The sequence below is a fragment of the Chanodichthys erythropterus genome, chromosome 24, assembly GCF_024489055.1.
Source record: "Chanodichthys erythropterus isolate Z2021 chromosome 24, ASM2448905v1, whole genome shotgun sequence".
NCBI lineage: Eukaryota > Metazoa > Chordata > Actinopteri > Cypriniformes > Xenocyprididae > Chanodichthys > Chanodichthys erythropterus.
This window is the reverse complement of record NC_090244.1, coordinates 16,055,633-16,083,330: the sequence shown is the minus strand read 5'-3', so window position 1 is coordinate 16,083,330 and position 27,698 is coordinate 16,055,633. Positions and strand designations below refer to the sequence as shown.

Below are 27,698 nucleotides of genomic sequence, written 5' to 3'. Positions count from 1 at the left end.
ATTGAATTAAATATTGAAAATAGTAATTAATAATTACTATATACATTATATAATATAAAAATATATTATTATATATAATTTATTTAGATTTTTTTGTAAATAGTTAAACTACAAATATTAAGTATTAAAAAAAATTATTGAAAATAGTATTTAAAAATTATTATATGCATTATATAATGTAAAAATAATATAAATCTATATTTTGTCATATATATTTATATATAATTATTTAGACTTTAGATTTTTTTTAATAGTATAAATTTGCATGACTCATATATTCAAAATTTAATTTTATATATATACATATACTGTGTGTATATTTATATATATATATATATATATATATATATATATATATATACTGTATATATATATATATATATATATATATATATATATATATATATATATATATATATATAAAATGTATTAAATATATTACTTTTTCTGTTCACATTATATCAGTAGTAAAGAAAATTAAGAAAAATTTTATTTAATTAAATATTGAAAGTAGTAATTAATAATTACTATATATATTATATAATATAAAAATATTATTATACATAATTTATTTAGATTTTTTTGTAAATAGTTGACTAATTTAAACTACAAATATTAAGTATTAAAAAATATTTATTGAAAATAGTATTTAAAAATTATTACATGCATTATATAATGTAAAAATAATATAAATCTATATTTTGTCATATATATTTATATATAATTTATTTAGACTTGATTTTTTTAATGGTATAAATTTGCATGACTCATATATTGAAAATTTAATTTTAAATATATATATATATATATATTATATATTAAATATATTACTTTTTTTCTGTTCACATTATATCAGTAGTAAAGAAAATACGAAAAATGAAATTGAATTAAATATTGAAAATAGTAATTAATAATTACTATATACATTATATAATATAAAAATATTATTATATTATGTCATATATTATATATAATTTATTTCTCAGAATTAGTTTAAGTAATAATTTAAACTTCAAATTTTAAGAGAATATAAAAAAATATATGCAATATATAATGTAAAAATAATATAAATCTATATTCTGTCATATATTATTATATATAATTTATTTAGACTTTTTTTTAAATAGTATAAATAATAATTTAAATTTATTAAATTTTAAAAAATCTTATAAATAGAGTAATGTGCACTGTTGAATCTGTTACATTTATTATTAAAGTCCATTTTTCTTTCATGTTGTCTTTTAAAAGTCCAGCTCACAGTGTTCAGTAAACATCCAGAGAGAAAGAGTATAGAAGATGTAGTGGATTCACTGAGATTTATATCATTTATATCTTTTGCAGAGGATGATTCCGTTCCAAATACCAGTGGATTCACCATTACGGTGTGAAGCCAATCTCCCCACACCTGAGACAGGTATTTCAGCTTTCTGCTGTGAGATAGAACTCCCGTTACACTTGAATCGGTTATGTACAGCTCAATGACACGCTCTTTTGTTCATGTGTGTGTGTGTTGAATAGGATCTCTGTGCAAGAACGTGAGGTCACTGTCTCCCATGCCAACCGCCCGCTCCCCTCAGAAGGTGATTCCTTTCTGCTTAATTCACTCTATGATGGGGCTGCACGATACTGGAAAAAATTACATTACATACCCCCTTTTTTTTCTGTGATATACTGTATATTGTGATATAATGAAATACAGGAACGTTCACCAGATGACCTGAATAGCTATATTTGGAAAGAATTAATCATTCTAGAATGGGGGGTGATTTTGAAAAATTATAAAAAAATCTGGAAAATTACTTTTTTTTTTAATTATAGTGTTCACACCTTAAAGTTAAAGAGTTTACAAAAATATCTCTCCACTTGAGTTTGCAAAGGTACATTCCCACTGTTTTTGACTAATTGAGTATAAAACAATAATAATAATTGTGATTTTTACTGTGATTATTTTCAAATAATACATTAAACTAAATAAGAAATATATTGCAGTATTGTAACTGTTGTACTGTAAAATAAGCAATCTTATTTTAATAGAAATCTTAAGTATTTAATTTTTTTTTTATATAGGGACATTTTTCCATAGGGATTTTAAAAAAGTCTTTGTTAAAAAGTTAAATGTCATGAACCAAGCCAATCAGCTACGAGATGAATTACAACACTGCAAACTTTGATTTGAAGCAAAAAAAAGTTTTTGAAAATCAAGACAAAGGTACAAGACTGTGTACTTAACTTTAGTTGAGGGAAAGAACTACAATCCCATGAAGCACTGCGAACAGCATTAACTAATTTCATGGGAGAAGGCTGTTTTGGCAGATGTTGCTTTTTTGACTCACTGATTGGTTGCTTTTCTGTATAGCATCATGGGTAATGTAGTTTTTCACAAGGAATTCTGCTGTTCAACACGAATATTGTAAAAATAAACTGACATAATGTGGGCTGACGGCTTCAGCAGAAGCAAATACCATGGATTAAAGGATTAGTTCACTTCAGAATTAAAATTTCTTGATAATTTACTCACCCCATGTCATCCAAGATATGTATGTCTTTCTTTCTTAAAGGATTAGTTCACTTTCAAATTCAAATTTCCTGATAATTAACTCACCCCCATGTCATCCAAGATGTTTATGTCTTTCTTTCTTCAGTCGAAAAAGAAATTAAGGTTTTTGATGAAAACATTCCAGGATTATTCTCCATATAGTGGACTTCAATGGACTGCAAATGGTTGAAGTTCAAAATTACAGTTTCACTGCAGCTTCAAAGAGCTCTACACGATCCCAGACGAGGAAGAAGCGAAATGATCGGTCATTTTCTAAAACATTTTTTAAAATGATATACGTTTTATCCATAAATGCTCGTCTTGAACTAGCTCTCTTCTTCTTCTTCTCTATTAGAATCCCAAAAGTCAAAGTTTGAACTAAATTCTCATAAACAATATGCTTGTGCAAGTATATAACAATTAGTTCAAACTTTGACCTGTGGAGGGCAGTAATACATTTAGCAGTGTCTACACTGCTGGAATTCTAATAGAGAAGAAGAAGAGAGCTAGTTCAAGATGAGCATTTGTGGTTAAATTTTTTTTAAAAAATGACCGATGGTTTCTCTAGATAAGACTCTTATTCCTCGTCTGGGATCGTGTTGAACGTTTTGAAGCTGCAATGAAACTAATTTTGACATTCAACCATTTGGGGTCCATTGAAGTCCACTATATGGAGCAAAATCCTGGAATGTTTGCATCAAAAACCTTACTTTCTTTTCGACTGAAAAAGAAAGACATTTGATGACACAGGGGAGAGTAAATTATCAGGAAATTTTAATTCTGAAGCGAACTAATCCTTTCACAACCTTGTAGCTCACAGTGATCTGTCTTTAAAGGTTTATAAGTTATCATTCAAAATTTTCTTATGGACAAAATGAATGAGTTTTTACTTCCAGAACCCAACTGTTGCACTCTATTGTGGCTGTGGTGTGTCACATGACAAGTTTGACATGAAAATATTAAGATGACATTCTAAAATTACAGCCGCCTTAAAAAACTTACGCCGGAGGCTTAGCTAGAATATTTTAAACTTGCATGTGAAAGAGTTGATGAATTTTGTGCTTGCTTTTGCTCTGCAGTCAATGGTGCCGCCCCTCACGCCCTCTCCGACCGATGGCTTGCCAATGGGGAGTCTGGCATCTCACTCCCCTGCCCGCTCCGGCAGCTACAGCAGCGGTATCTCATCCCTCAGCCGTTGCAGCGTCTCTGAAACGTGTGGGATCGACCTCCCGCCGCCCGACCCTCCTCTGCCCCCTGCCATTCCCACAGACATGCCCATTCGCCGGGGCAGCAAGACTCCTCCACCCTACAGCGTCTATGAACGGAACAATCCCCGGCGAGCGACGCCACTGCCTCACAGTCTATCAGTGCCGCCCAGTACTGACAACCCCAGCCTGACCGCAAAACCCCAACTGAACCGCACACAGCGAATTAATTCAGAACCCCGCCACCGGCCCACCCCCAGGAAGGTCTCTCAGCTGTAGTGTGTCTGCGGTAACTGGAAACTGGGACTTTTTTTTGCAGTTGTTTGCTGTAAAATTACTGTAGGTTGTGTATCATAATTGGGAATGTTTTCAAATGCAAGAAGGTGCATTTATGTGAAGGATTGGGAGTGGCATATTCATAAATAAATCTATAAAATAAGATTGTCAATGAATAAATAAGTCTATGTCAATACATTCAAAAATATGTTAATAAATGTATCAAAGTCCAATGCAAAAAAAATAGTTTAAAAGGTATTTATTGACACATGTTATATGACACAAATTATCTTTTAAATAAGTGTCAATAAATAAATGTTAAGTACGGAAGAGGATTAGGGCCAAGCAATAATAAAAAAATAAAACCATCTCGAGATTAAAGTTGTTAAATTTCGAGAAAAATCTTGTTAAATTTCGAGAAAAAAGTCGAGATAAAATGTTGAGAATAAACTCGTTAAATTTCGAGAAAAAAGACGAGATATAATGTTGTGAATAAACTCATTAAATTACGAGAAAAAAATCGTTAAATTTCGAGGGGAAAAAAGTCGAGATAAAATGTAGAGAATAAACTCGTTAAAATTACAAGAAAAATTTTGTTAAATTTCAAGAAAAATCGAGATAAAATGTTGAGATTAAACTCATTAAATTACGAGAAAAAAGTCGTTAAATTAACTGTAATTAAATTAGTCTTAATTTAATGAATTTGTTCTCGTAATTTAACAACTTTTTTCTCATAATTTAATGAGTTTATTCTCTACATTTTATCTCGACTTTTCTTGAAATTTAATGACATTTTTCTCATAATTTAACTAATTTGTTCTCGTAATTTAACGACTTTTTTCTCGTAATTTAACGAGTTTATTCTCAACATTTTATCTCGATTTTTTTTCTTGAAATGTAATGAGTTTTTTCTCATAATTTAATGACTTTATTCTCAACATTTTATCTCGACTTTTTTCTCGAAATTTAATGACATTTTTCTCATAATTTACAGAATTTGTTCTCGTAATTTAACGACTTTTTTCTCGTAATTTAATGACTTTATTCTCAACATTTTATCTTGACTTTTTTCTCAAAATTTAACGATTTTTTTCTCGAAATTTAACAACTTTAATCTCGAGATGGTTTTATTTTTTATTATTGCTTGGCCCTAATCCTCTTCCGTAGTTAATACATCAATGTAATTTAAAATAAAATTGTATAACAACATATATAGTTGTTATATAATTGTATTTACCAATAATAAGTACATTTATTGTATCAATAAATAAGAAAATTAATTAAATAATTTTATTACATAACTAAATCCATTGGACTTCAATGTATTCATTGACATATACACACATTTCATGATTTATTGACATTTTTACTAAAGATTTATTTATTATTATATCTCACTCTTAGTCCTCTTTACATTTTAGTTTTTTAATTCAGCGATTTGTATTCTAAAAATCAAAATGAAAGTAAATCGGAATGCGCTCATGATGAATGTTTTTTTTTATTCATTGATATTAAGTAGATTTCATTTTACAGCTGCATATTTGGTGGTTTATTGACTATTTTGTGGAAGTCTGAAGTGCAGCTCAGAAACCTTCTTCACCGATGAACTGAACTGGACATCTCGGCATAGTCCTTCTGATATGCAGTTACAGCTGGAAATGATAACATACTGGAAAAGCCATGAAGAGATTATGTACGCTTTGAAATGGCATGTAATTTACAGCAAAATCTGAAGATCTGGCAGGTCCATATCCCATTTAGAGTGCTCTGAAACATATTGCTAGCAAGGTATTTTTGATAGAAGTACAAAATCAGTGTTGTACAGCTTTTCTTTCCACACTACGGCAGTCTTTTTTCTTCTTTTTTTTCGAGGCGTGCAGCTAGACCTGCATCCCGTTTTAACCGCTTTGTACTTTCCGGAATGGCTAAAAGGTGCTACATATTTCTTAGTGTTTGGTTTTTTTTCTAATGTAGCCTCGTATCTACCGAAACTGCCTGACCGTTTAAATGTGCCATGTGATGAAATTGTGTGGTCTCCGAGTTTTGTGCCAAAGATGCAAACAGTATTAACTTCTTTGTCAGTGAGAGTAGTTAGGAAAGCTTAACTGAAGTTAGCGTGACCGCTAGTGCTCAACAATGTGCTTCTTAAACCGTGTGCAGAGGCGTAGATCAAGACTGCATGGGGCATGAGCAGTACAAAGCAATATAACCAATGTAGTTTGCAGAGAGTGATAGAAACTAACATCATCTAGTTCTGAGATGACTTTTCCCAGCAGCCTGATCTCAAATCAGGTTGTGTTGCCGCAGTCACTTCCGAACAATATTGAGTAGATCAAAATCTGTTTTTCTTTCTCCTTTAAATGTTAAATCTGACAGAACGTTTCGCATTAAGGTCAGAAATTCAATTTGGACTCTTATTTGGACTTTTGCTCATAGATGATAAACACAAAGTTTAGGAAATGCTGTGTGGAATTGATTTTCTTTCATATTGGGTTTACCTTTTATATATTTTTCCATTAAAAATGTCTTTAGATCATTAAAAAGAAATCATTTTATGTGCAATTTTTACCATGGAAACATTTTACCAATGAAACATTTCAAAGAAAAGAGAAAAGTTGCCACATTCTGACGTAAAATTGATAGTAACAAACAGCTTTTTCACTGCCAGCTTGAAAGCCCACAATTCTTTTAATAAATAATGGATAATTTGATTGTGTAAATGCAACCTTCGTGAATCTCGGCTGTTTACTTTATCGATCACGTATGGATATTTGAAGGTCTGAATTTTATAAAAATTGTTCACAGCAAAAATGTCCCCTGTGCATTTTTTGTAGATAGATACAAAGTATTTTTTGGCAACCTAAAACGTCTGAAGCGTGAAGAATCAAACCAACGTTGGAATGATGACAAAATACTTAAAGATGGGCACCGATTCATTTGTACACTATTTTATTAACGGCTTCGCGGCAATGTTCTCATACTCCCATGTTACTCGAGTTGCTCATTTTAGGCAATCATGTTTTGTAATTTCGATGGATTGCCAATGGTCAAGTCGTAGGACTTCAACTCTAGTTGCGCTTGTATTTCTCCTCTCCTTTTCTCTCCTTTCACTCTCCTTTTTATGGATTATACTCTTTCTGTTCAATTTTTTGAACTTGTAAAGTTGTACTTTATATCATACAATGGGATGAAAGTATTCCATATAGCCTGTGTTACAGATTTTGTACAAAAGGTGTTTATATGAAAATGTAACCAGTTCATAGCTTTGAATGTTGCAACTAAAGTTTTTATTTGTAAATGTTGAATATTAACCATCAAACAAATAAAGGTTGATTGATGTAAAGTGTGAGTTTTTATATATTATTGCTTTTCTTGACATAGATCCAACAGGAAGACTGCAAGCAACCTTACAAACAAAGGGTTAGTTCACCCAAAAATGAAAAAAATGTCATTTATTACTCACCCTCATGTCGTTCCACACCTGTAAGACCTTCGGAACACAAATTAAGATATTTTTGTTGAAATCCGATGGCTCAGTGAGGCCTGCATAGCCAGCAATGTCATTTCCTCTCTCAAGATCCATAAATGTACTAAAAACGTATTTAAATCAGTTCATGTGAGTACAGTGGTTCAATATTAATATTATAAAGCGACGAGAATATTTTTGGTGCACCAAAAACACAAAATAACGATTTGTAAAGTGATGGCCGATTTCAAAACACTGCTTCAGGAAGCTTCGGAGCGTTATGAATCAGCGTGTCGAATCAGCGGTTCGGAGCGCCAAAGAGCGCCGTTGGCAGTTTGACACGCGATCCGAATCATGATTCGACACAAAAGATTCATAACGCTCCAAAGCTTCCTGAAGCAGTGTTTTGAAATCGGCCATCACTAGTTGTTATTTTGTTTTTTGGCGCACCAAAAAATTCTCGTCACTTTATAATATTAATATTGAACGACTGTACTCACATGAACTGATTTAAATATGTTTTTAGTACATTAATGGATCTTGAGAGAGGAAATGTCATTCTATGCAGGCCTCACTGAGTCATCGGATTTCAAAAAAATATCTTAATTTGTGTTACGAAGATTAACGAAGGTCTTACTGGTGTGGAACGACATGAGGGTGAGTAATAAATGACATTATTTACATTTTTGGGTGAACTAACACTTTAACCATGGCTTCTTTAACTGTTTGACGGAGTTCCCATTTATAGTTAACTTGGTGGAAACTATAGGCTACCTTGTTGGAAGTTTCAATGAATTTTAAATTACCAAAATTTACATCTTCCACACATTAGCTGCACTAAAAAATAGTATTATTGTTTCTTTTCTTAAATATTACCATAGTAATGTTTTGTGGCCATGTAGCCTACATTAGTATTGTCAGGTGTATCGAAGCAAAGTTTCCCCAGGTGATCTCAAATAATTTGCGAGAGAACGCAAAAGCCGTTATTTATTATTTTTCCTCGCTTCTCATATTTTTTTCCCCCACCACAATGCCCCCTTTGGGGCTCCGTACTTTACTGATATTGCCTAATTGTTGTAAAACTTTTCAAATAAATCTCTAGTGACACAAAACTTTGTGAAATAACCCACATTGTGAAAATTACTGTGGGGAAACAACCTTTTGATCAGGCGTCTACCTCATATCCTCGTTTTCGTTTGGCTAAAATTGGACGTAATAACACTTTTTGTAAGGAATTTCATTTTCTTGTCAATGCTCGCTAATAATATATGAATCAGAATTGGCGGGCTTTAGGACCCGGGAAGCAGCGAGCTTGGTGTCGTAATGAACGGAGCGACGTACAGCACATACATAAGACATTAGGTGAGTGTGTTGACACACGTCTGAAACCATTGTTACTCGGCATTCAGACCTTACCAGTGTTGAAGCGTTTATGCTTCACTTTTGTTTATGGTTTTTAATGGTATCCATCCATTATAAATGTCACTACACGCTTATCGTTTGCTCTTGCTTACAGTAGTAGCGGTTTGTCCTCTCAATCCAACGTGGTCGACATACACGCTGAACTACTAGTGGATTTACTCATGTAGTGTGAGTTAGTGTCGCAGTTTTTAACTTAGTAGTACACAACAAAATGAAACATGAGAGATGTAAGATAAGATGACGATATTTGCTAATATTGTAGCTGTTTGAACCGGCTGTGTCCCAAAACCTGTAATTCTATTGTATACTAGTTGGAATAACTGCTTCAAATGTGCAGTGTACCTACTACAGAATACTGTACTCCACAGTGCAGTGCACTTGAATCGACCATGATCCTCCATTTCCAGAATCACAAAAGAACCTTTTATCAGACACAATTTTAAACATTTAAAGGTGCAATATGTAAGAATTTTGCAGTAAAATATCCAAAAAACACTAGGCCAGTGTTCCATATTTTGTTCACTTGAGTACTTACAATATCCCAAATGTTTGCAACTAATTGTAAATCGTGAGAAAATTGCAATTTTAACCAAGGCTCCGGGACGTGTGAGGAGTCGCCTGTCAATTGCGTCATACCCGCGTTATCCTCGGTTTCCGGCTTTATTTTGTAGAAACCATGGAAACACCAAAGACGCTTTAATATATTACACGTTTTAATAGACAAGGGAACAACTGTTTTGATATATTTATAGACAAAATGAATTATTGATATAGCTCAACATGTTTAGTCTTATTGTTTAAATCTAATTTTCTTGATTTTTTGAGAGTACCATGCTTTATCGTCAATAATCGTTAACATTAATAATCACATCCATGAACATGATTTCTTCCCGAGTCCTATGCTGATTCTTTTTCACCAGCTGTGAGGTAAAGACCACATGTCCCAAGATTCCACGCTCAAACTTGGCGTCATCATACTACGCCTTTGTTTGGAATAGGCCTCTAGCGACCTCAAGAGGACAGAAAATCTTACATATTGCACCTTTAAATTAAAGAGACAGCTGTAAGTTAAGAAATATTAGTTTGCGAAATAATAGTTTTTATATCCAGAATAATAACTGGAAGCCACTTGCTAAATAAACACACATGCTTTTTAAAAAGGTCATATGGTGATACAGTATAATAACTTTTAAATAGTTTGTTGTTGTATAGGCCTATGTGTAATGTTTCATTCTATTTTTTTAAGTAGTATACAGTATGCACTGTATATTGCGCATGTAAGCAGTGTGTTAGTAATCCAAAAGTTATTGCGTTTAAAGAATGAAATGAAGTTGCGATAGTCTTTTCTTCCCCATTGTAACATATATCCGAGTGAACCTCTCAAGAAAAATGTAGGGCGGGACTTGATTTTGTCCATCGTTAATTGATTGGATGGTTGTGGTTTGCTATTGGTCGATCTCATGCGAGTGACAAATTGTCCGGCCCTCACGCCATTAAACACATCATTAGAGAAGAGATGTCAAAATGATATTTTGATTAATGATTATGAGAATTTTAACAAATAATGATGTGCACAGATAAATAATTTATAATTAACAATGCAATCTTACATTAAAAATTAATCAATTTTGATTTAATGGTGACTTTGAAACCAGCCTATGATGCCCAAATGTTAATTGTCCCAAATGCTTCTTTGTATTCAAGGCAGCTTATAATGTTTTGAGACAAAGCCATTGCTTGTTCACAGTCACTCAGTTCAGGAGTAGAGATCAGTATCTTTTAATTTTTGCGATATATAGCTCATATATTGCCAACACGTGAAGATACTGATATAAAAAGAGGCCATTCTCCCATATGAATGCTGGATTTAGTTTCTAGGTTAATTCATTAACAAAGCTGCCCTAATGAATAAGATTATTTTGAATTTCTAATCAGTAGCCTAACTTGTGAAAACGTTTTTGGCTTTGCAGTATAAAATGGTTGTTTCCATTAAAATAGTATTTAATTTATTTATATCTATCTATCTATCTATCTATCTATCTATCTATCTATCTATCTATCTATCTATCTATCTATCTATCTATCTATCTATCTATCTATCTATCTATCTATCTATCTATCTATATATATATATAAATATATATATAAATATATATATAGATAGATAGATAGATATGTTTGTATAATGTGTATATATAATAAATGTTATACAAAATTAATTAAAATATATTTAAAATAATATATAAAGAAAAAACATTTCTTATTATAAATGTTGAAAACATTGCTATTTTTAATAAATACAAATAAATGCTGTTCATTGAACTTTCTGTTCAACATTTCCACAAAAATATTAAGCAGCACAACTGTTTTCAACATTGATAATAATAATGTTTCTTGAGCAGCAAATCATCATATTAGAATGATTTCTGAAGGATCATGTGACTCTGAAGACTGGAGTAACGATGCTGAAAATTCAGCTTTGCATCACAGGAATAAATTACTTTGTGAAATATATTCAAATAAAAAAAAAACATTTCCTATAATTTGTAATAATAATTTGCAATATTATCTTTTTACTTTATTTTTGATTAAATAAATGCAGCCTTTGTGATCATAAGACACTTCTTAAAAAAATCATTTGTTCATTAATATATTTACTTATAAAACTATTTTCAGCATAATGCAAAGGCTTTTAAGATGCATGTGAACCTTAAAATCAATCAACGTTTCAGTTCTAGTGCATATTATAAACAGTTTTAAAAAGTGTTCTCATAGGATATTGTGAGTCAGTTTCATTCTTTTTGTCTGCTTGTCTACAGCTGTCTGCAGCACATCATTAATCTCACCACTGCTGTGATGCAGACTAATGGTCAAGCATTCCAGCTGAAATCATACTTACAGGTGCAGACATTGAGATAATGTAATCAGATTCGGTCTGTCAGCACCGTGTTGTGAAATGCACTGTTAAAATAGGCCCATGCATCAAGGAAACCTGAAAATTGCCTTGTCAAGAGTGGAAATCTGTCATTGCAGTTTCAAATTACCCTAAAGCAGCGAGTTCACTAAGCTTTTTTTGACATATTTGATGACTAGTGCAATTAAAATGGTTACGCTCAGGTATGCATAAACAAAGGTACCGGGCTACAGTTTTACATTAGGCAGTTGGCATATTTGACAGTATTACTTGCAGGATAAATGGGTTAGAAGTTATAAACGGGAAGCATATGATAAATTGATTCTGCTGGCATGAGACCACCACCGTTTCGCAGCTGTGTGGAACGGTCACCTAATATTACAGAGGCATTTGCTTTCAACTCTAGAAACACATCTTTAATTGGGCTTGGCCACAAAAAATCCATCTATGTTGCACACCTGCTGTGCCAACCTTGGTTTTTATTGCTCACGGTTTTATTTCTGTCCATAGCACATGGAAAATGGTGGAAAATGTTCTTGATTCTTAAACTGAAAGAGCCTTTGATGAAAAATGAACTCCACGCTTTCTTTTGATCACTGCGCACCAGTCCTAGATTCTCCCATCTGCCCGTTTTTAAGAATAAACTATTAGATGCTCCATTTTACACACCTTTGAGATCCATGTGCCAACCATCTATGTAAAGCCTCGGTCTGGGCATTGCACCATTGTGTCGCTCTCTGTCTGTAACCTGAATTAAAAAATATAGGATTGTGGCTTAGTGGAGGGACAAGTAAAAATAGAAGTTTTTTAAAAGGCTGTCATGTGTTGTGTGGCTCCGGGGTGATTGGCAGTCTCTCACTGTATGTGCTGGTGAGGGATTATTGTTAGAGCAACCTGACAGCTGGCACTTGGCAGGTCTGCCCTGAACATCATGGATAATTTAGCCACTCGTTGTCATAATAGTTCATTAGTCGCACTCTTGTGCTAGATGCATCTCTTCACGAACTAAGCGAATGAATACTTAACATTACAAGAAATTCCAGCGCAGGGTAAGACACATCAGAGAATCTGGTAGACGAAGACCTGAAATCAAAATTACCCTCTTTACTTTCTTAAAAGGGATAGTTCACCCAAAAATGAAAATTCTATCATCATTTACTCCCCTTCAAGCTGTTCCAAACCTGTATGAGTTTCTTTCTTTTGTTGAACACAAAAGAAGATATTTTGAAGAATGTCGGTAACCAAACAGTTGAGGGCACCCATTGACTTTTTTTTTCTTTTTTTCTACATACTATGGAGGTCCATCCAACAACAATGAGTTGACAAATACTGACGGAGTTGACAAAAACTGGCTGAGTTGGCAAATACTGACGGAGCTGACAAAAACTGGCGGAGTTGACGAATACTGGCGGAGTTGACGAATACTGGCGGAGTTGACGAATACTGGCGGAGTTGACGAATACTGGCGGAGTTGACGAATACTGACGGAGTTGACGAATACTGACGGAGTTGACGAATACTGGCGGAGTTGACGAATACTGGCGGAATTGACGAATACTGACGGAGTTGACGAATACTGACGGAGTTGACGAATACTGACAGAGTTGACGAATACTGACGGAGTTGATGAATACTGACGGAGTTGACAAAAACTGACGGAGTTGACGGAGCTGACAACAACTGATGGAGTTGATAACTGACAGAGTTGACAAAGTTGGCATCCCCTCTTCTTTTTATAACAGTCTGCAAACATCTGGGGACTGAGGAGACAAGTTGCTCAAGTTTAGGAATAGGAATGTTGTCCCATTCTTGTCTAATACAGGCTTCTAGTTGCTCAACTGTCTTAGGTCTTCTTTATCGCGTCTTCTCTTTATGATGTGCCCAATGTTTTCTATGGGTGAAAGATCTGGACTGCAGGCTGGCCATTTCAGTACCCGGATCCTTCTTCTACGCAGCCATGATGTTGTAATTGATGCAGTATGTGGTCTGGCATTGTCATGTTGGAAAATGCAAGGTCTTCCCTGAAAGAGATGACATCTGGATGGGAGCATATGTTGTTCTAGAACTTGGATATACCTTTCAGCATTGATGGTGCCTTTCCAGATGTGTAAGCTGCCCATGCCACACGCACTCATGCAACCCCATACCATCAGAGATGCAGGCTTCTGAACTGAGCACTGATAACAACTTGGGTTGTCCTTGTCCTCTTTAGTCTGGATGACATGGTGTCCCAGTTTTCCAAAAAAAACTTCAAATTTTGATTCGTCTGACCACAGAACAGTTTTCCACTTTGCCACAGTCCATTTTAAATGAGCTTTGGCCCAGAGAAAACGCCTGAGCTTCTGGATCATGTTTAGATATGGCTTCTTTTTTGACCTATAGTGTTTTAGCCGGCAACGGTGAATGGCACGGTGGATTGTGTTCACCGACAATGTTTTCTGGAAGTATTCCTGAGCCCATGTTGTGATTTCCATTACAGTAGCATTCCTGTATGTGATGCAGTGCCGTCTAAGGGCCCGAAGATCACGGGCATCCAGTATGGTTTTCCGGCCTTGACCCTTACGCACAGAGATTGTTCCAGATTCTCTGAATCTTTGGATGATATTATGCACTGTAGATGATGAAAACTTCAAACTCTTTGCAATTTTTCTCTGAGAAAATCCTTTCTGATATTGCTCCACTATTTCTCGCCGCAGCATTGGGGGAATTGGTGATCCTCTGGCTATCTTGACTTCTGAGAGACACTGCCACTCTGAGAGGCTCTTTTTATACCCAATCATGTTGCCACTTGACCTAATAAGTTGTAAATTGCTCCTCCAGCTGTTTCTTATATGTACATTTAACTTTTCCGGCCTCTAATTGCTACCTGTCCCAACTTTTTTGGAATGTGTAGCTCTCATGAAATCCAAAATGAGCCAGTATTTGGCATGACATTTCAAAATGTCTCACTTTCAACATTTGATATGTTATCTATATTCTATTGTGAATAAAATATAAGTTTATGAGATTTGTAAATTATTGCATTCTTTTTTTATTCACAATTTGTACAGTATCCCAACTTTTTTGGAATCGGGTTTGTATTTAAAATAATACTAACAAAATTATTTAAAAATAAAAGCAATGAATGTCCTGAGTATCCAAATTTCCTTTAGTTGTTTAAGTTTTTATTTTGATGAATTTATTTATTTTTAACATAAAGAGGGCTTTTGTGTATAGGACATGTTTTGTCCCTTATCTCAAGAATCAGTGAATTTTATGTTTCGACCACAGGTGTCGATTTAGAATGTAGTAATTTCACAATTTTGAATTAATTTCTCACAGTTTGTGGCGTTATTTCCAAAGCAACTTGCATTACGTTCAAGGTGTGCATTTACATTTGACCAGTTCTTCCTTTCCCTGGAAATCGAACCCATGACCTTGGTGTTGCTAGCACCACAATCTACTGTTTGAGCTGAAGGTAAGCCTACATAGTAGTAAAATGGTTTGCGAATGCTGTTACATGCAAATTTTAAATAGTCAGTGTTTGTATTATATTGATAGTGTTGCTGCCTCGGCTAGCCCACATACGCAGCAGAGTCAGGAAGGTGTCTTTTTTGCCACCACAAAAGAGGTTTTTGTAATTTTCCCTGTTTGAGCCGGATCTGGCTCACAGCAGTGCAACCCTGACAAATCCTGCCTGCACTGCGTTATGATTCGCTCAGCATTTTTTTCACCCTCACATCTCCTAGATTCTCTGCTAAGTTGTTGTAGTCTCTGATTTTTGAGCCTCTTGAATACCCTCCTGCGAGCAAATGGCTTCAAGACTTTCTTCAAGTGCTTACCAGTAAGTCTGCAAAGTTGCTGCGGGAGACCTTGAGGGTTTTTTCGGGAAAATAGTACAAGCTGCTCTTCGTCTTTTTGTTACTATGGTGAACTGTAAAATGAATGAGAGCCATAATTGCATGCCGTAAAAGCATCACACACTATCAATTAATGGTATTAGAGCAAGCGTGCTCTTGTCAGATTCAATTTCAATGCCTCAGTGGGTTTTCTGCCCTAATGCTTTGGGTCTACAGAGTTTTGTCATTGCAAATACGCTCTACAGATGGCTACAGATAGGTGCAATTACTAAACTCATTATTTAAATTGTTGCTTTATGAGAGTTTTCTTAGTTTTGACCTCTCTAGTCCCTTGCAATTTGATTCAAAACAAGATGGTTCATGCTTAAGTGTGGTTATCTGGTCTGCTTTTGGTACTTTTGTTCTCTTTGTGAGTTTAGCCATCCAACATATCCTTGAAACATGCCTTTTTTCTGTGGAGAGACTTTTTCACAATAGATAAACAACAAAAACATCCGTGTAAGTTATTACCAGACTCTTTGAACAAGCCAAGGTCATTTTCTCTTTTTATTTTCTCTCTCTCTTCAGGCAATGGCTCAGACGGGCTTTGGGCGAAGATACTTCAAAGCATTTGTTAGTGGCTTCTTTGTAGCCGTCCCCGTGACAGTGACTGTTTTAGATCGTCTTGCCTATGTGGCGCGCGTAGAAGGTGCTTCAATGCAGGTGAGATGTCCTTTTTACACTTTATTGAACTATTCTTGGTAACTGTTGTTTTGATGAATCTGGTTTATTCTAGTTTTTCTGAAAGTTTGCAAAAGATGTGCATTTTTCTTATGAGACAACTCCAAGTGGGAGCAGCACATTGCGCACATTTTTTGTCTCTTTGAGCCGTGGTGCTCTCTTTGGCGATGCAGGTTTGAGTCCTAGAGGCCATTTGTCACCATAGTGGTTTTCTTTCCCCATTTACCCTATTTCTATTTAATAATTTATATACAAAAGGCCACCGAAGTAAAAAAAAAAAAAATCTTATTGTCATAGGACTTAATATACTTAATTTTGGACATTGATAAATCTTGGTATTTAATATATATCTCAATATATGTCCTGACGTTTTTCTTTTTCTTTTATTTTCAATTTACTGTAAAATACATTAATATAACAGAATTATATTTAATAATTTCCATTTAAAAATACAGCAGTGTAAGAATATATATTTATGTACAGTCTTTTAACCCTCTGGCACTCTTCGTTTAGGGGTCACACTTGGCTCCTTTGCAGTCAAAAGTGACCGAAGCCTTTTTAGGGAAACAATGTAATATATTTTATTATTTTATTATTATTTAAAATTTGAAGGGTATTTTATGATACTGTGCAATACTGTACAATTTTTATTAGCTATTTTTCCCCTTTGAAAATAATACACAATTTTTTCTGATATATATTTTTAATTCTTTTTCAGTTAAAGCAATATTCCTTGTTAAAATAGACAATGTATTTTAAATCCAATTTTTTTTTAAGGTAGATTAGTGCCATTTGTTGGGAGTAAAAGAAAAACGTGTGTAATGACATGGTGTAAACAATAGATTCCTATGTAGTTCTATATAAAGAGGCTTATAAATTCTCTAGTGGTTTTTAGACATAAATACTTATTTTTATTAAGTTGTGGATATGGATTTATACTTATACATTCTCAAAGACTACTTTTTGTCAAGGTTTAGATTTTTTATTTATTTTTTTATGTTGATTTGAAGTGTCAGTTTTTGCATTAATTTTACTACAGTCAAACCTGAACACAGAAGAGGGTATTTTGATACACACAACATCAAAATTCAATAAAAATGTAACAAAAATGAACAGGTATCTTTTCACAGCTTGTTTTTATCTGATTTCAACCTCTTATGTGAGTCTTTTGGCTCAATTTTACCATATTATTACAGCCACGCCAGTTCATTTGTGTGTATAATAGTGTGTTGTGTGTGTGTCTCTGTGTGTGTGTTTGAGTGGGTGTGTCTGTTTTGTACTCTTGTGTAAACTCTTCCTTGCTGTTAGTTTTTTTACTGCTTTGTGGCTGAATTACTGATTTTATTTCACACATTTGAAAAAACTTGCTCTGGCACTAGTTCATATGTGTGTGTGTATGATTGGGTGTATGTGTCTATTTTGCACTCTTGATATTTTAGTATCACCCCTTCATTGATGTGCACTTTTTTCAGCACAGTGGTTGAATTGTAGTTTGTACCGCCAAAAGATTCTTTGAGTTTTCATATTTTTATGTATTTCCCTTTCATTTCCTACGTCATTTTTGACTGCAAAGGAGCCAAGTGTGACTATTTTTTCAACCCTTTAACATATCATGTTAATGATTTTTTGGGGGGTGTTCGCATAGCTAATGTGACAAAACTCACCAAGTGGCATCCCTTTCTAATGAATCAAAAAAATGTAAAATCTCAAAATGTAAACTTTTTTAACCAAAGAGGACCAGAGGGTTTAAAAAAAAAAAATTGTATTGCAATATTAAAACATCCGTGCTTATTTTTCAGGAAGTTATGTTAATCCTTGTGCGGTCTCCGTTTAAGGGACTACACTCGTGGTCTTCGGGGTCTCTGGAGACCCCGGCAACAAAATGCAATTTTCTAACAATATAATATATTTTTTAAAAACCAATGTAATTTTATTCTGTTTATTAATGTTTTTACTCAACATTTGTGCAATTTTTGGAGGATTTGTGATATCTTTTAAATTTATATAAATAAATTAAAAAATATGTTTTTCAATTTTTTATGCAAAATTCACTTTATAAAAGGCCCAGATTTCTAACTTTCATTCATGTGGATAACATGGATAATTTGACATGGTTTAGTGTAAGATCTTTGTGTGTGATTTTTTTTATGTGCTATTTGAATGATTGAAAGACATCTTTTCACAAGTCTTTTTCAGTTGGATTCATATCTAAATGTTATGAAATCACAATTATAACAATAAAAATTACTTTTTGTCAAAGTTTAGCATTTTTTGTACTGAAAAAAAAAAAAATCAGTTTTTCAATAATATCATCAATGATGTTACCCACAGTGACCCCACTTAGAAACTGGACAAAATCCATTCTCAAAATCAGAAACAACGCACAACACACATAGACAGAAATGAAGTGGCACACTTCCAAAAATGCAAAAAACATCCTCAATACAAAATGGACATGCTCACACACACGCGCGCACACAAAACTAAAAATTATTTATTTTATTATTTTATTATTTTTATTATAAAATTATTATTGAAAAACTGATTTTGCCCTGCACAAAAAATGCTTAACTTTGACAAAGTAATTTCTATTGTTATAATTGTGATTTCATAACATTTAGATATGAATCCAACTGAAAAAAACTTGTGAAAAGACATCTTTCAGTTATTCAAATAGCTCATAGCAAATAGTGGAGCTCTGCAGCCATCTACTGGTAAAAGTGATAGTTTTTTTACTTTTAAAACTGCATTTTCAAGATGGGCAAAAATCTTACACTAAACCATGTCAAATTATCCATATTATCCACATGAATGAAAGTTAGAAATCTGGGTCTTTTATAAAGTGAATTTTAAATAAAAAGCTGTTCATTCATAAAAAACCTATTTCAAATTTTTTTTTTAAATTTATTTACATAAATTTAAAAGATATCACGAATCCTCCAAAAACTGCACAAATGTTGAGAAAAAACATTAATAAACAGAGTAAAATTACATTGGTTTTTAAAAAATATATTGTTACAAAAATTACATTTTGTTGCCCAAAGACCACGAACGTAACTTTTTTTTTTTTTACACTAACATAAAAACAAGATATCACTCCATTTATTTTTTTATTTGTAGATCTTAAAAGTGTTAACCACCGTACAAAGTATCATGCCATTTGGACAAAGATAACATTTTTTTTTATTTGAGCAAACATCATTTGCGGGTCAAAAAGACCCTGAAGACCGCACAAGGGTTAAAGTGACATATTAGGGAGCTTAATAGCCAATAAAAAGCACATTAAAGTCATGACCATATTCACAGTTATTTGAGTTTTATAATACCATAAAAATAACCAAATATATCATGACTATTCAATATATTGCCCAGCCCTAAGAAATGGTAAGAGAACTTTACTTTAACAAGCTCCTCTAGTCGAACATTAATAACCTTTTTCTTATATTAGGACTTTGCATTAGGGCTCAATCAAACCAAATGACCTAAACATTGCACTAATAGCACTAAGACCACAGTAAAAGACATCTGAATACACCATGCTCATTTCCTCACCAAACAAAAGTACTGCTTCATTATGTACCTAATGAACACTAACTAACCAAAACAGTGTTGTTGTTTTTGTTTTCCTTTTGGAGTATGGTTTTCTATCTCAGTTCATAGTGTTATAAATTTGCTAATGGCTTTTCACGGCCCATCCACGGCCTTTGAATCCAAATAAGTCACTCCATGGACAATGCTGAAAGCTGACACCAATACAGAATGAGAAAATGTGTCTGAATAAAAAAGATAGAGCGCCCAGCTGTGACAGATAAATTCTCTAGGCAGGAACGCTCGTCGGGATATTTATTTTAGAAGGACAGATAAGAGATATTTCTGTCAATTATCCCAGCAAGCGTGAAATGGCTCATCGAGATCTCCCCTAATGATTCATTGGAGGCCCGTGTATCAAGTCAGTCATTGACTTGCATGCATGAGAAGGTTCGTCACACACAAGTTGTTTGATATACCAACACAAAAGAGTTAAGAGAAAAACAAATTCTGTTTTGAAGTTAACTTGTAGACGTTATTTTTATCCTTCAGTCGAAAGGCAGAATGAAGAACAGAGCGATTCTTTTAAAGAACTAAATTAAAGCAAAGTCGCTGCCACTGAGTTTATTCTTAGAGTTATAGTAGTTTTGGAAGTTTGTGTGGAATAGAGGATTAAAGCAATAAATCACAGACCAAAAATAATTCTAATCTGTCACAATTCTTCTAGAGACTAGAGTTTATGAACCATGTAGACTCTTAAATATCATGTGGTTTGGATCTTTTCCAGCCGTCCTTAAACCCAGATGGAGAGACGTCACCTGATGTTGTGCTGCTCAACCGCTGGAGTGTGAGGAACTACCAAGTACAGCGAGGGGACATTGTGTCAGTTCTGTGAGTAGCCGCATTTAAGTCGCATATTGTCCTAAACGCGTGAGCCATTTTGTGACATTTCACTGTGGGCGGAGCGACCCAGTGCGACACTGCAGAAACTGGAGAAACCAAGTGACTGAATTTCTGATGTTTAAAGTAGCTGGCTAATGCAGTGCTCAACACTTTTTTTGCATTTTATTTTATTGTGCGTTGTTGTGGTATGGTGTAAAGTAGGGATGCTATGTGTGTGACTCAAATTTCGCCATCTGAAGAGTACTCGTGCCACCTGTGAAATCTGGTCTCCTTTAGGACCCCAAGTGATCCCATTGGTTCAAATTGCTTTTAATAGGTACTCTCCTTAGCGCCTGATTACAATTCCTACAAAATCATGTTATGATGAACCATGTTATAATGACTAGCATATACTAGCATAGCATACACTTAAGCAATTAGCCTGTTAGCTTAGTTTATACACACATTTACACTTAACCTTTAATGTAATTATGTGTTAAATTAAGTGTTAAATGTCCAAATATTTAAGTTATAAATAAAACAAATTAATGATGTTCAATTATTCACTTAATAGGCTATTATTAGACTGTTCATTAATTAACAGTTAATAAAGTGTGAGAAATTATGCACTAATGTGTTTTCATACGCATTATATAGTAACCTATGCATATTTTAAATTAATATAATTTGTATATACACTATATTGCCAAAAATATTGATACACCCCTCCAAATCATTGAATTCAGGTGTTCCAATCACTTCCATGGCCACAGGTGTATAAAATCAAGCACCTAGGCATGCAGACTGCTTCTACAAACATTTGTGAAAGAATGGGTCGCTCTCAGGAGCTCAGTGAATTCAAGCGTGGGTCTGATAGGTTGCCACCTGTGCTATAAGTCTATTCGTGAAATTTCCTCACTACTAAATATTTCACGGTCAACTGTTAATGGTATCATAATAAAGTGGAAGCAATTGGGAACGACAGCACCATGAAGTGGTAGGCCACATAAAATCACAGAGCGTGGCTCTGAGGCGCACAGTGCGCAGAAGTCGCCAACTTTCTACAGAGTCAATAGCTGGAGTCCTCCAAACTTTGTGTGGCCTTCAGATTAGCTCAAGAACAGTGTGTAGAGAGCTTCATGGAATGGGTTTCCATGGCCGAGCAGCTGCATCCAAGCCTTACATCACCAAGTGCAATGCAAAGCGTCGGATGCAGTGGTGTAAAGCACGCCGACACTGGACTCTAGAGCAGTGGAAACGTGTTCTCTGGAGTGACGAATCACACTTCTCTGTCTGGCAATCAGATGGATGAGTCTGGGTTTGGTGGTTGCCAGAAGAACGTTACTTGCCTGACTGCATTGTGCCAATTGTAAAGTTTGGTGGAGGAGGGGTTATGGTGTGGGGATGTTTTTCAGGGGTTGGGCTTGGCCCCTTAGTTGCAGTGAAAGGAACTCTTAATGCTTCAGCATACCAAGACATTTTGGACAATTTCATGCTCCCAACTTTGTTAGAACAGTTTAGGGATGGCCTCTTCCTGTTCCAACATGACTGTGCACCTGTGCACAAAGCAAGGTCCATAAAGACATGGATGAGCGAGTTTGGTGTGGAGGAACTCGACTGGCCTGCACCTCAACCCGATAGAATAACTTTGGGATGAATTAGAGCAGAGACTGCGATCCAGGCCTTCTCCCCAACATCACTACCTGACCTCACAAATGTGCTTCTAGAAGAATGGTCAAAAATTCCCATAAACACATTACTAAACCTTGTGGAAAACCTTCCCAGATTAGTTGAGGCTGTTATAGCTGCAAAGGGTGGGCCAACTCCATATTAAACCCTACGGATTAAGAATGGGATGTTCATGTGCACGTAAAGGCAGGCATCTTAAAACATTTGGCAATATAGTGTTCTTAGGATAATCATTAACTGACAGTTTGGGGAGACCCAATTTCGAGGGAGGACCCGATTTGTCATGACACCGGATTTTTGTAACCGCGCGCACTTTGTACTTTTAATTTTTTTGCAGTAATTAGTTTATCCACAAGGTGGCAACCGTGCCCTGGGGGGCGTCGATTCACAAGGTAGTCGAAGAAAACCTGCATAAACAGAACAGACCAGAACACATGCAAGCTACAGTGACGATGGAGGCCTGCATAGATGAGAGATTGTGCGAAGAGGTTAGAAAGTACCCTCAGTTGTACAACTAGCTTGAAAGAATACAAAATTATTTACATGGGTTGAAACTCATGACGAGAGATTGCTCAAAACTGCGCATGTGTCGAATGCCTGCGTACGAGTCAAATGAAGTATACTTTGCAAAGCTGTGTGATCAACTGTGTATGATATGTAAAAAATTAAATATACTTTCTGCTTAATGGGTATTTAATTGTGGGAATAAAGTATTTAATGGGTAGAAGTAGGATAAGTAGTGTCCCAATAAGGCAGCATCCATTTATGATATTAATAAATATAATCATATACACTGAATATTTACACTAAGTATATGCTATATATAGCATCTGCAAAGAAAATACTGATATTTTCACTTAGTGTAAATGTATAATCTTTAGCAAATCAAATATTATACTGTACATTATAATTTCTTTTGTGGCAAAATTAACTTGTAGCGTTTAAAACAATTTTAGTTAGAAGGGTTAAAAAAAAGGGTTATATTTTTATTATTGGTCATTTAACTGTTACTGTACATTTCAATAATTATCGGCTTATCTGTATCAGCCCAAATTTTATTATTATTATATAATATTATTTAATATTATATTATATAATCTTTCTCTTGAGGTTTAGATATTAATCTTCAACCTCAAAATGAAAATCTGTTTTACACACTTTTAGTTATAATGTTGTGATGCCTAAATTCATATAAACATATAAAATTGCTGATTAAAAAAACTATTTTGTATTAAAATGATATTTAATATTGGCCATTTATCAGTTATTCGCTGTATTATCAAAAGAATTATTGGCTTTTTATATCAGCCAAAATTGCATTTTGGTGCATTTCTAGTATTAAGCTTAATTTTTGCAGCTCAGCTGCTGAAATTCTTGAAAATGGCCTAAAATGTCTGAGAAGTCCATCTATTAGCTGAAATTTGTCAGATGTGATGTTTTTTTGTGACAGAACATCATGTTGATGTCAATCAGTTGAGCCTGCAGACCTCTGCTGTTCCACGGGTGTCATGTTGAGTCCTCGTATCCACTCAAATCCTTGACGAAAAATATCACATTCTTTCAGAAAATTGCCACTGAGATGTTCTCCATCCAGACGAAGACATCTGTAGCGCTCAAAATTGCTAATTGGACCATTTTGGTCCATCTCTAATCTGCCACAGATCTCCTTGACCTAAACCCAGCTGCTCTGAGTTCACTAACTCAAGAGGAATCCTCCTCTGGATAATGAGCCCACTCTGTCAAAAGGGCTTTTAAGGGTTTCTGTCATAGCAAGTAATTGGCATGGACGCAATCGTCTGATATACTTTAATGCGGTGCTCAACACCAAGAGCCTTTTGACACAGACCCAGCGGAGGATATCATCTAGACTCTAGTTAGGTAACTCCTCTTTATTTTTATGTATGGTCTGTATTTTGAAGCACCAGGGGGAAAGAAAGTATTTATTTCAGCCAACTTCTCGATCAAACACTCACCCTCACGCTGTGTTCTTTGGCTTTTATACGTTTGATAGGCCAGTAGATGGTTCAGCGCCTTTAGCTGTTCATATGAGGTTTTGATGCTGCGAAACCGAGTGACTTTTATGTGATTTATAATGCCACCACAGGATGTTTATCACATTTAAAGCATTACTCTGTTTGCCGGAATTCTGGTCAGAGAGTTTAACATTGAATTACTGAAGCAGAAACCTTCATACAGTTCATTAACTCTTACATTATTACATTTTAAAAAGTCTTAGCTTTTTGTGTCATTTTTTTGTGCCTCTAGCAGTACCAAAAAAAGCAAACATAATGACTGTTTTCAAAAGGTTTTTAGAAAACTCCCTTCATTTGTCATTGGTCAAACAGGCAAATAGCTCCACCCCCAAACTCACATCATTGGCTTGACTGTTGCTATGTCAGGCTGGTCGGAATTGTCTTAATGTTTTCTAAACGCCACACAGAGTTGTTCAGGGAAATCTACCTTTTAATAACTTATTTATTAAGCTGGAACAGGATACATTTTTGTTTTTTTTTTTAACATAAAAAGTACACATTTCAGCTTTAAATGTATATACCGATATCCCTGTATTGGGAACAATGTTGAGAGTACAGTAAGGCAGATTCATTCTGTCATTACCCAAAGATGGCACTCTTCCCCTGCTGGGAATTGACTGAGCTGGGAACATGATGTTCATCCTCAAACTATTCTGAGGGGAAAAACTAGCATTGCATTCTAATACGCTTGACTTTGATTGCTTTAGAATTTATTCAAGGCCCATATAACATTGTGTATATATATATCCTGTATTTTAAAGGAATAGTTGAACAAAAAATGACAATTCTATCATTATTTACTCAGCCCCATAATATATCATTTTATGTGATCTTATGTGTCCAAAAATAATAAAACAAACACCATAAAATAACAATAAAAGTAGTTTAGACTCTATATTTCATGTCTTCTAAAGTCACAGAACTCAAAATGAGGTCATTATTCAGTGTAAATGTTGAAATCTGTTACAACAAATTATATTTCAGCGTTCAGAATTCATATGGCCTACTTTTGATACTTCTATGATGCTTTTTTGTTGTTTTGTTTCAGTACAGAAAAAGGCTGCATAAAGACTGCAAAAATGTCTCCTTTTGTGTTTCACAAAAAAAGTGTGTGTGATGGCAGAATGTTTATTTTTGAGTGAACTATCCCTTTTTAAGTGTTTATATTTCTGAACCTTATTTATCATATTTAGATCACATGACCATCTAAATTGGGACAAATCAATCTTAATTTTGAAGCAAGTCTCTAGGTTTCGAATCTGACATTTCTGAGTGCGGTTGAATCTGAATGTGTTTATGCAGTTGCAAGTTGAGTTTTGTTTTCCTCTGCCTGTTTGGATCAAATGCAGAAGTAATTGGGACTCATTTCAAATGTTGTCTAAGGAGATCTCTCAGCCCACAGAGTAATATCTTATTTAGAGAACATTCCTCATCTTCAGACAGCAGTCGATGGGGAAATGGTTCTGTCAGGGTGTTTTAAAGCAGACAGAAAGCATTTTGTCATGCTTTCAGTGTAAACAGGGACAAACTTGATGATTTTATGAATTGCCATTTGTACATTACCACTTCCCGAAAAGTTCTTCCACAGCATTATTTGGTCAAAAGTGAGGGTTATGCATCCGTTACTAAGAGGAAACGGTGGCACAAAATTGAGAGCGCTAAACATTTTGTCCTTTTTGAAAAATTCCAAACATTTTACAAATAACCACAGGTCGCAAAGACTATGAGCATTGATAGTGGACAAAAAGAGCAGATAAATGTCCATTGATTCACAGCATGCCATGCCAATTTTCCCACTCTTTTCTGAGCACTTTGAAGTGTGCTGGGCAGAAAATGGGATCTCATCGGGGCTGTATTGGGTTGAGTTTAATTAGCCATCTACTTGGAAACCAGTTTAATTCATGCGTCCTCAGAGAAGTTTCATGGGCCAAACCCGCATTCTGAGAATTTTGCATTCAGCTCAGAGTTTGAGGTGAACTGAGGCTTCTGAGGGTTTTTTAGGACCAGCATGCTTCTGCTTTCATAGACAACCTGCTTGGTTGTTAATGTGGTGGCAGGAAGCCATGATGGTGGCAGCCTCATTGTTATATAAGAGTTCTGAAGGCGGGTCAGGTTTGGGGGTCCCTTGAGTAACTAGAAACCTGTTGTTTTTGTTTTTCAAGTTCAGAGAAATATGTGAAACATCTGAAACTTATTAAAAAAAGGACAATGAGAATGGTTCACGGCCAGTGTATTGGAGGTTTGGGACATTTGATAGAACAGCTAACGGTTGCATTAATCCTTCTCCGTGAATCTGTAAAATGATTAATATTATAATTAATAACAATAATAATAATAATAATAGTTGTTGTTGTTAGTTATGATTAATAATAATAATTATTATTATATTATTATAAAACCCATTTTATTAAATGAAACTTTAATAAGATTATATAACGATCATGTGTATATATGTATTAATGGTAAAATAATAATATTAATAAATAATAATAATAAACATTATTTAACTCTTTACTATTTAATCTAACATTATTAATATTATTATATTCAAATTTTTAAATAATAAATAAATAATAATAATCTGAAACTACTTTTAAAAATACTGCAATTTTTATTTATTACTATATCAAAATTATTAATTGTATTCATTAGGGGTGTAACGATATTCAAACCGAACCGAAAAACCGTGATACACCACCCAAGGTATGAACCGCGATACTCTCATGGCGTACGGAATAAACCATCAATGAAACAGCTTGTAAAATGTAAACACTGTGTCACATAATGTTAGCATTTACCTCCGGCGAGTCCACAGCTTGTTAGTTCGCCAGAGAAATGAACTCTTGCTAAATATATGCACAATATTAGCCTATATATTCATTATATTTTACTTAACTAGTTAGTGGTGTCTTGATTATTTAATGTATGTTTAAATAAATCTGTCATGAAAATGACATACTCTGTGTAAATGATTATATTTCAACAACGAACTGGGAGTAAAAACATAGATTTAGAAGTTAAAGGTGCCCTAGAACCAGTTTTTACAAGATGTAATATAAGTCTAAGGTGTCCCCTGAATGTGTCTGTGAAGTTTCAGCTCAAAATACCCCATAGATTTTTTTAAATTAATTTTTTAACTGCCTATTTTGGGGCATCATTAACTATGCACCGATTCAGGCTGCGGCCCC

General features: G+C 34.3%; 2 protein-coding genes across 5 annotated transcripts in view; both read left to right on the top strand.

The window, feature by feature from the left end:
- dock4 (dedicator of cytokinesis 4) overlaps positions 1-4,244 on the top strand; it is a 76,331-nt gene extending 72,087 nt beyond the window's left edge. Inside the window, exons 51-53 of the mRNA XM_067379305.1 lie at positions 1,342-1,414; positions 1,519-1,580; positions 3,616-4,244. Of these exons, the coding sequence (XP_067235406.1) occupies positions 1,342-1,414; positions 1,519-1,580; positions 3,616-4,020 (540 nt within the window). The 3' untranslated portion in view covers positions 4,021-4,244. The remainder of the gene's footprint in view (positions 1-1,341; positions 1,415-1,518; positions 1,581-3,615) is intronic.
- A 4,441-nt stretch (positions 4,245-8,685) lies between these two features.
- Positions 8,686-27,698, top strand: part of immp2l (inner mitochondrial membrane peptidase subunit 2) — a 120,048-nt gene continuing 101,035 nt past the window's right edge. For 3 of the 4 annotated variants that reach the window (XM_067380385.1, XM_067380384.1, XM_067380382.1), the window contains exons 1-3: positions 8,686-8,845; positions 16,226-16,360; positions 20,694-20,797. In XM_067380385.1, the coding sequence (XP_067236486.1) occupies positions 16,229-16,360; positions 20,694-20,797 (236 nt within the window). In that variant the 5' untranslated portion in view covers positions 8,686-8,845; positions 16,226-16,228. Of the gene's footprint in view, positions 8,846-15,085; positions 15,277-16,225; positions 16,361-20,693; positions 20,798-27,698 lie in introns of those variants that run through there. The other variant, XM_067380383.1, reaches the window with a different exon arrangement.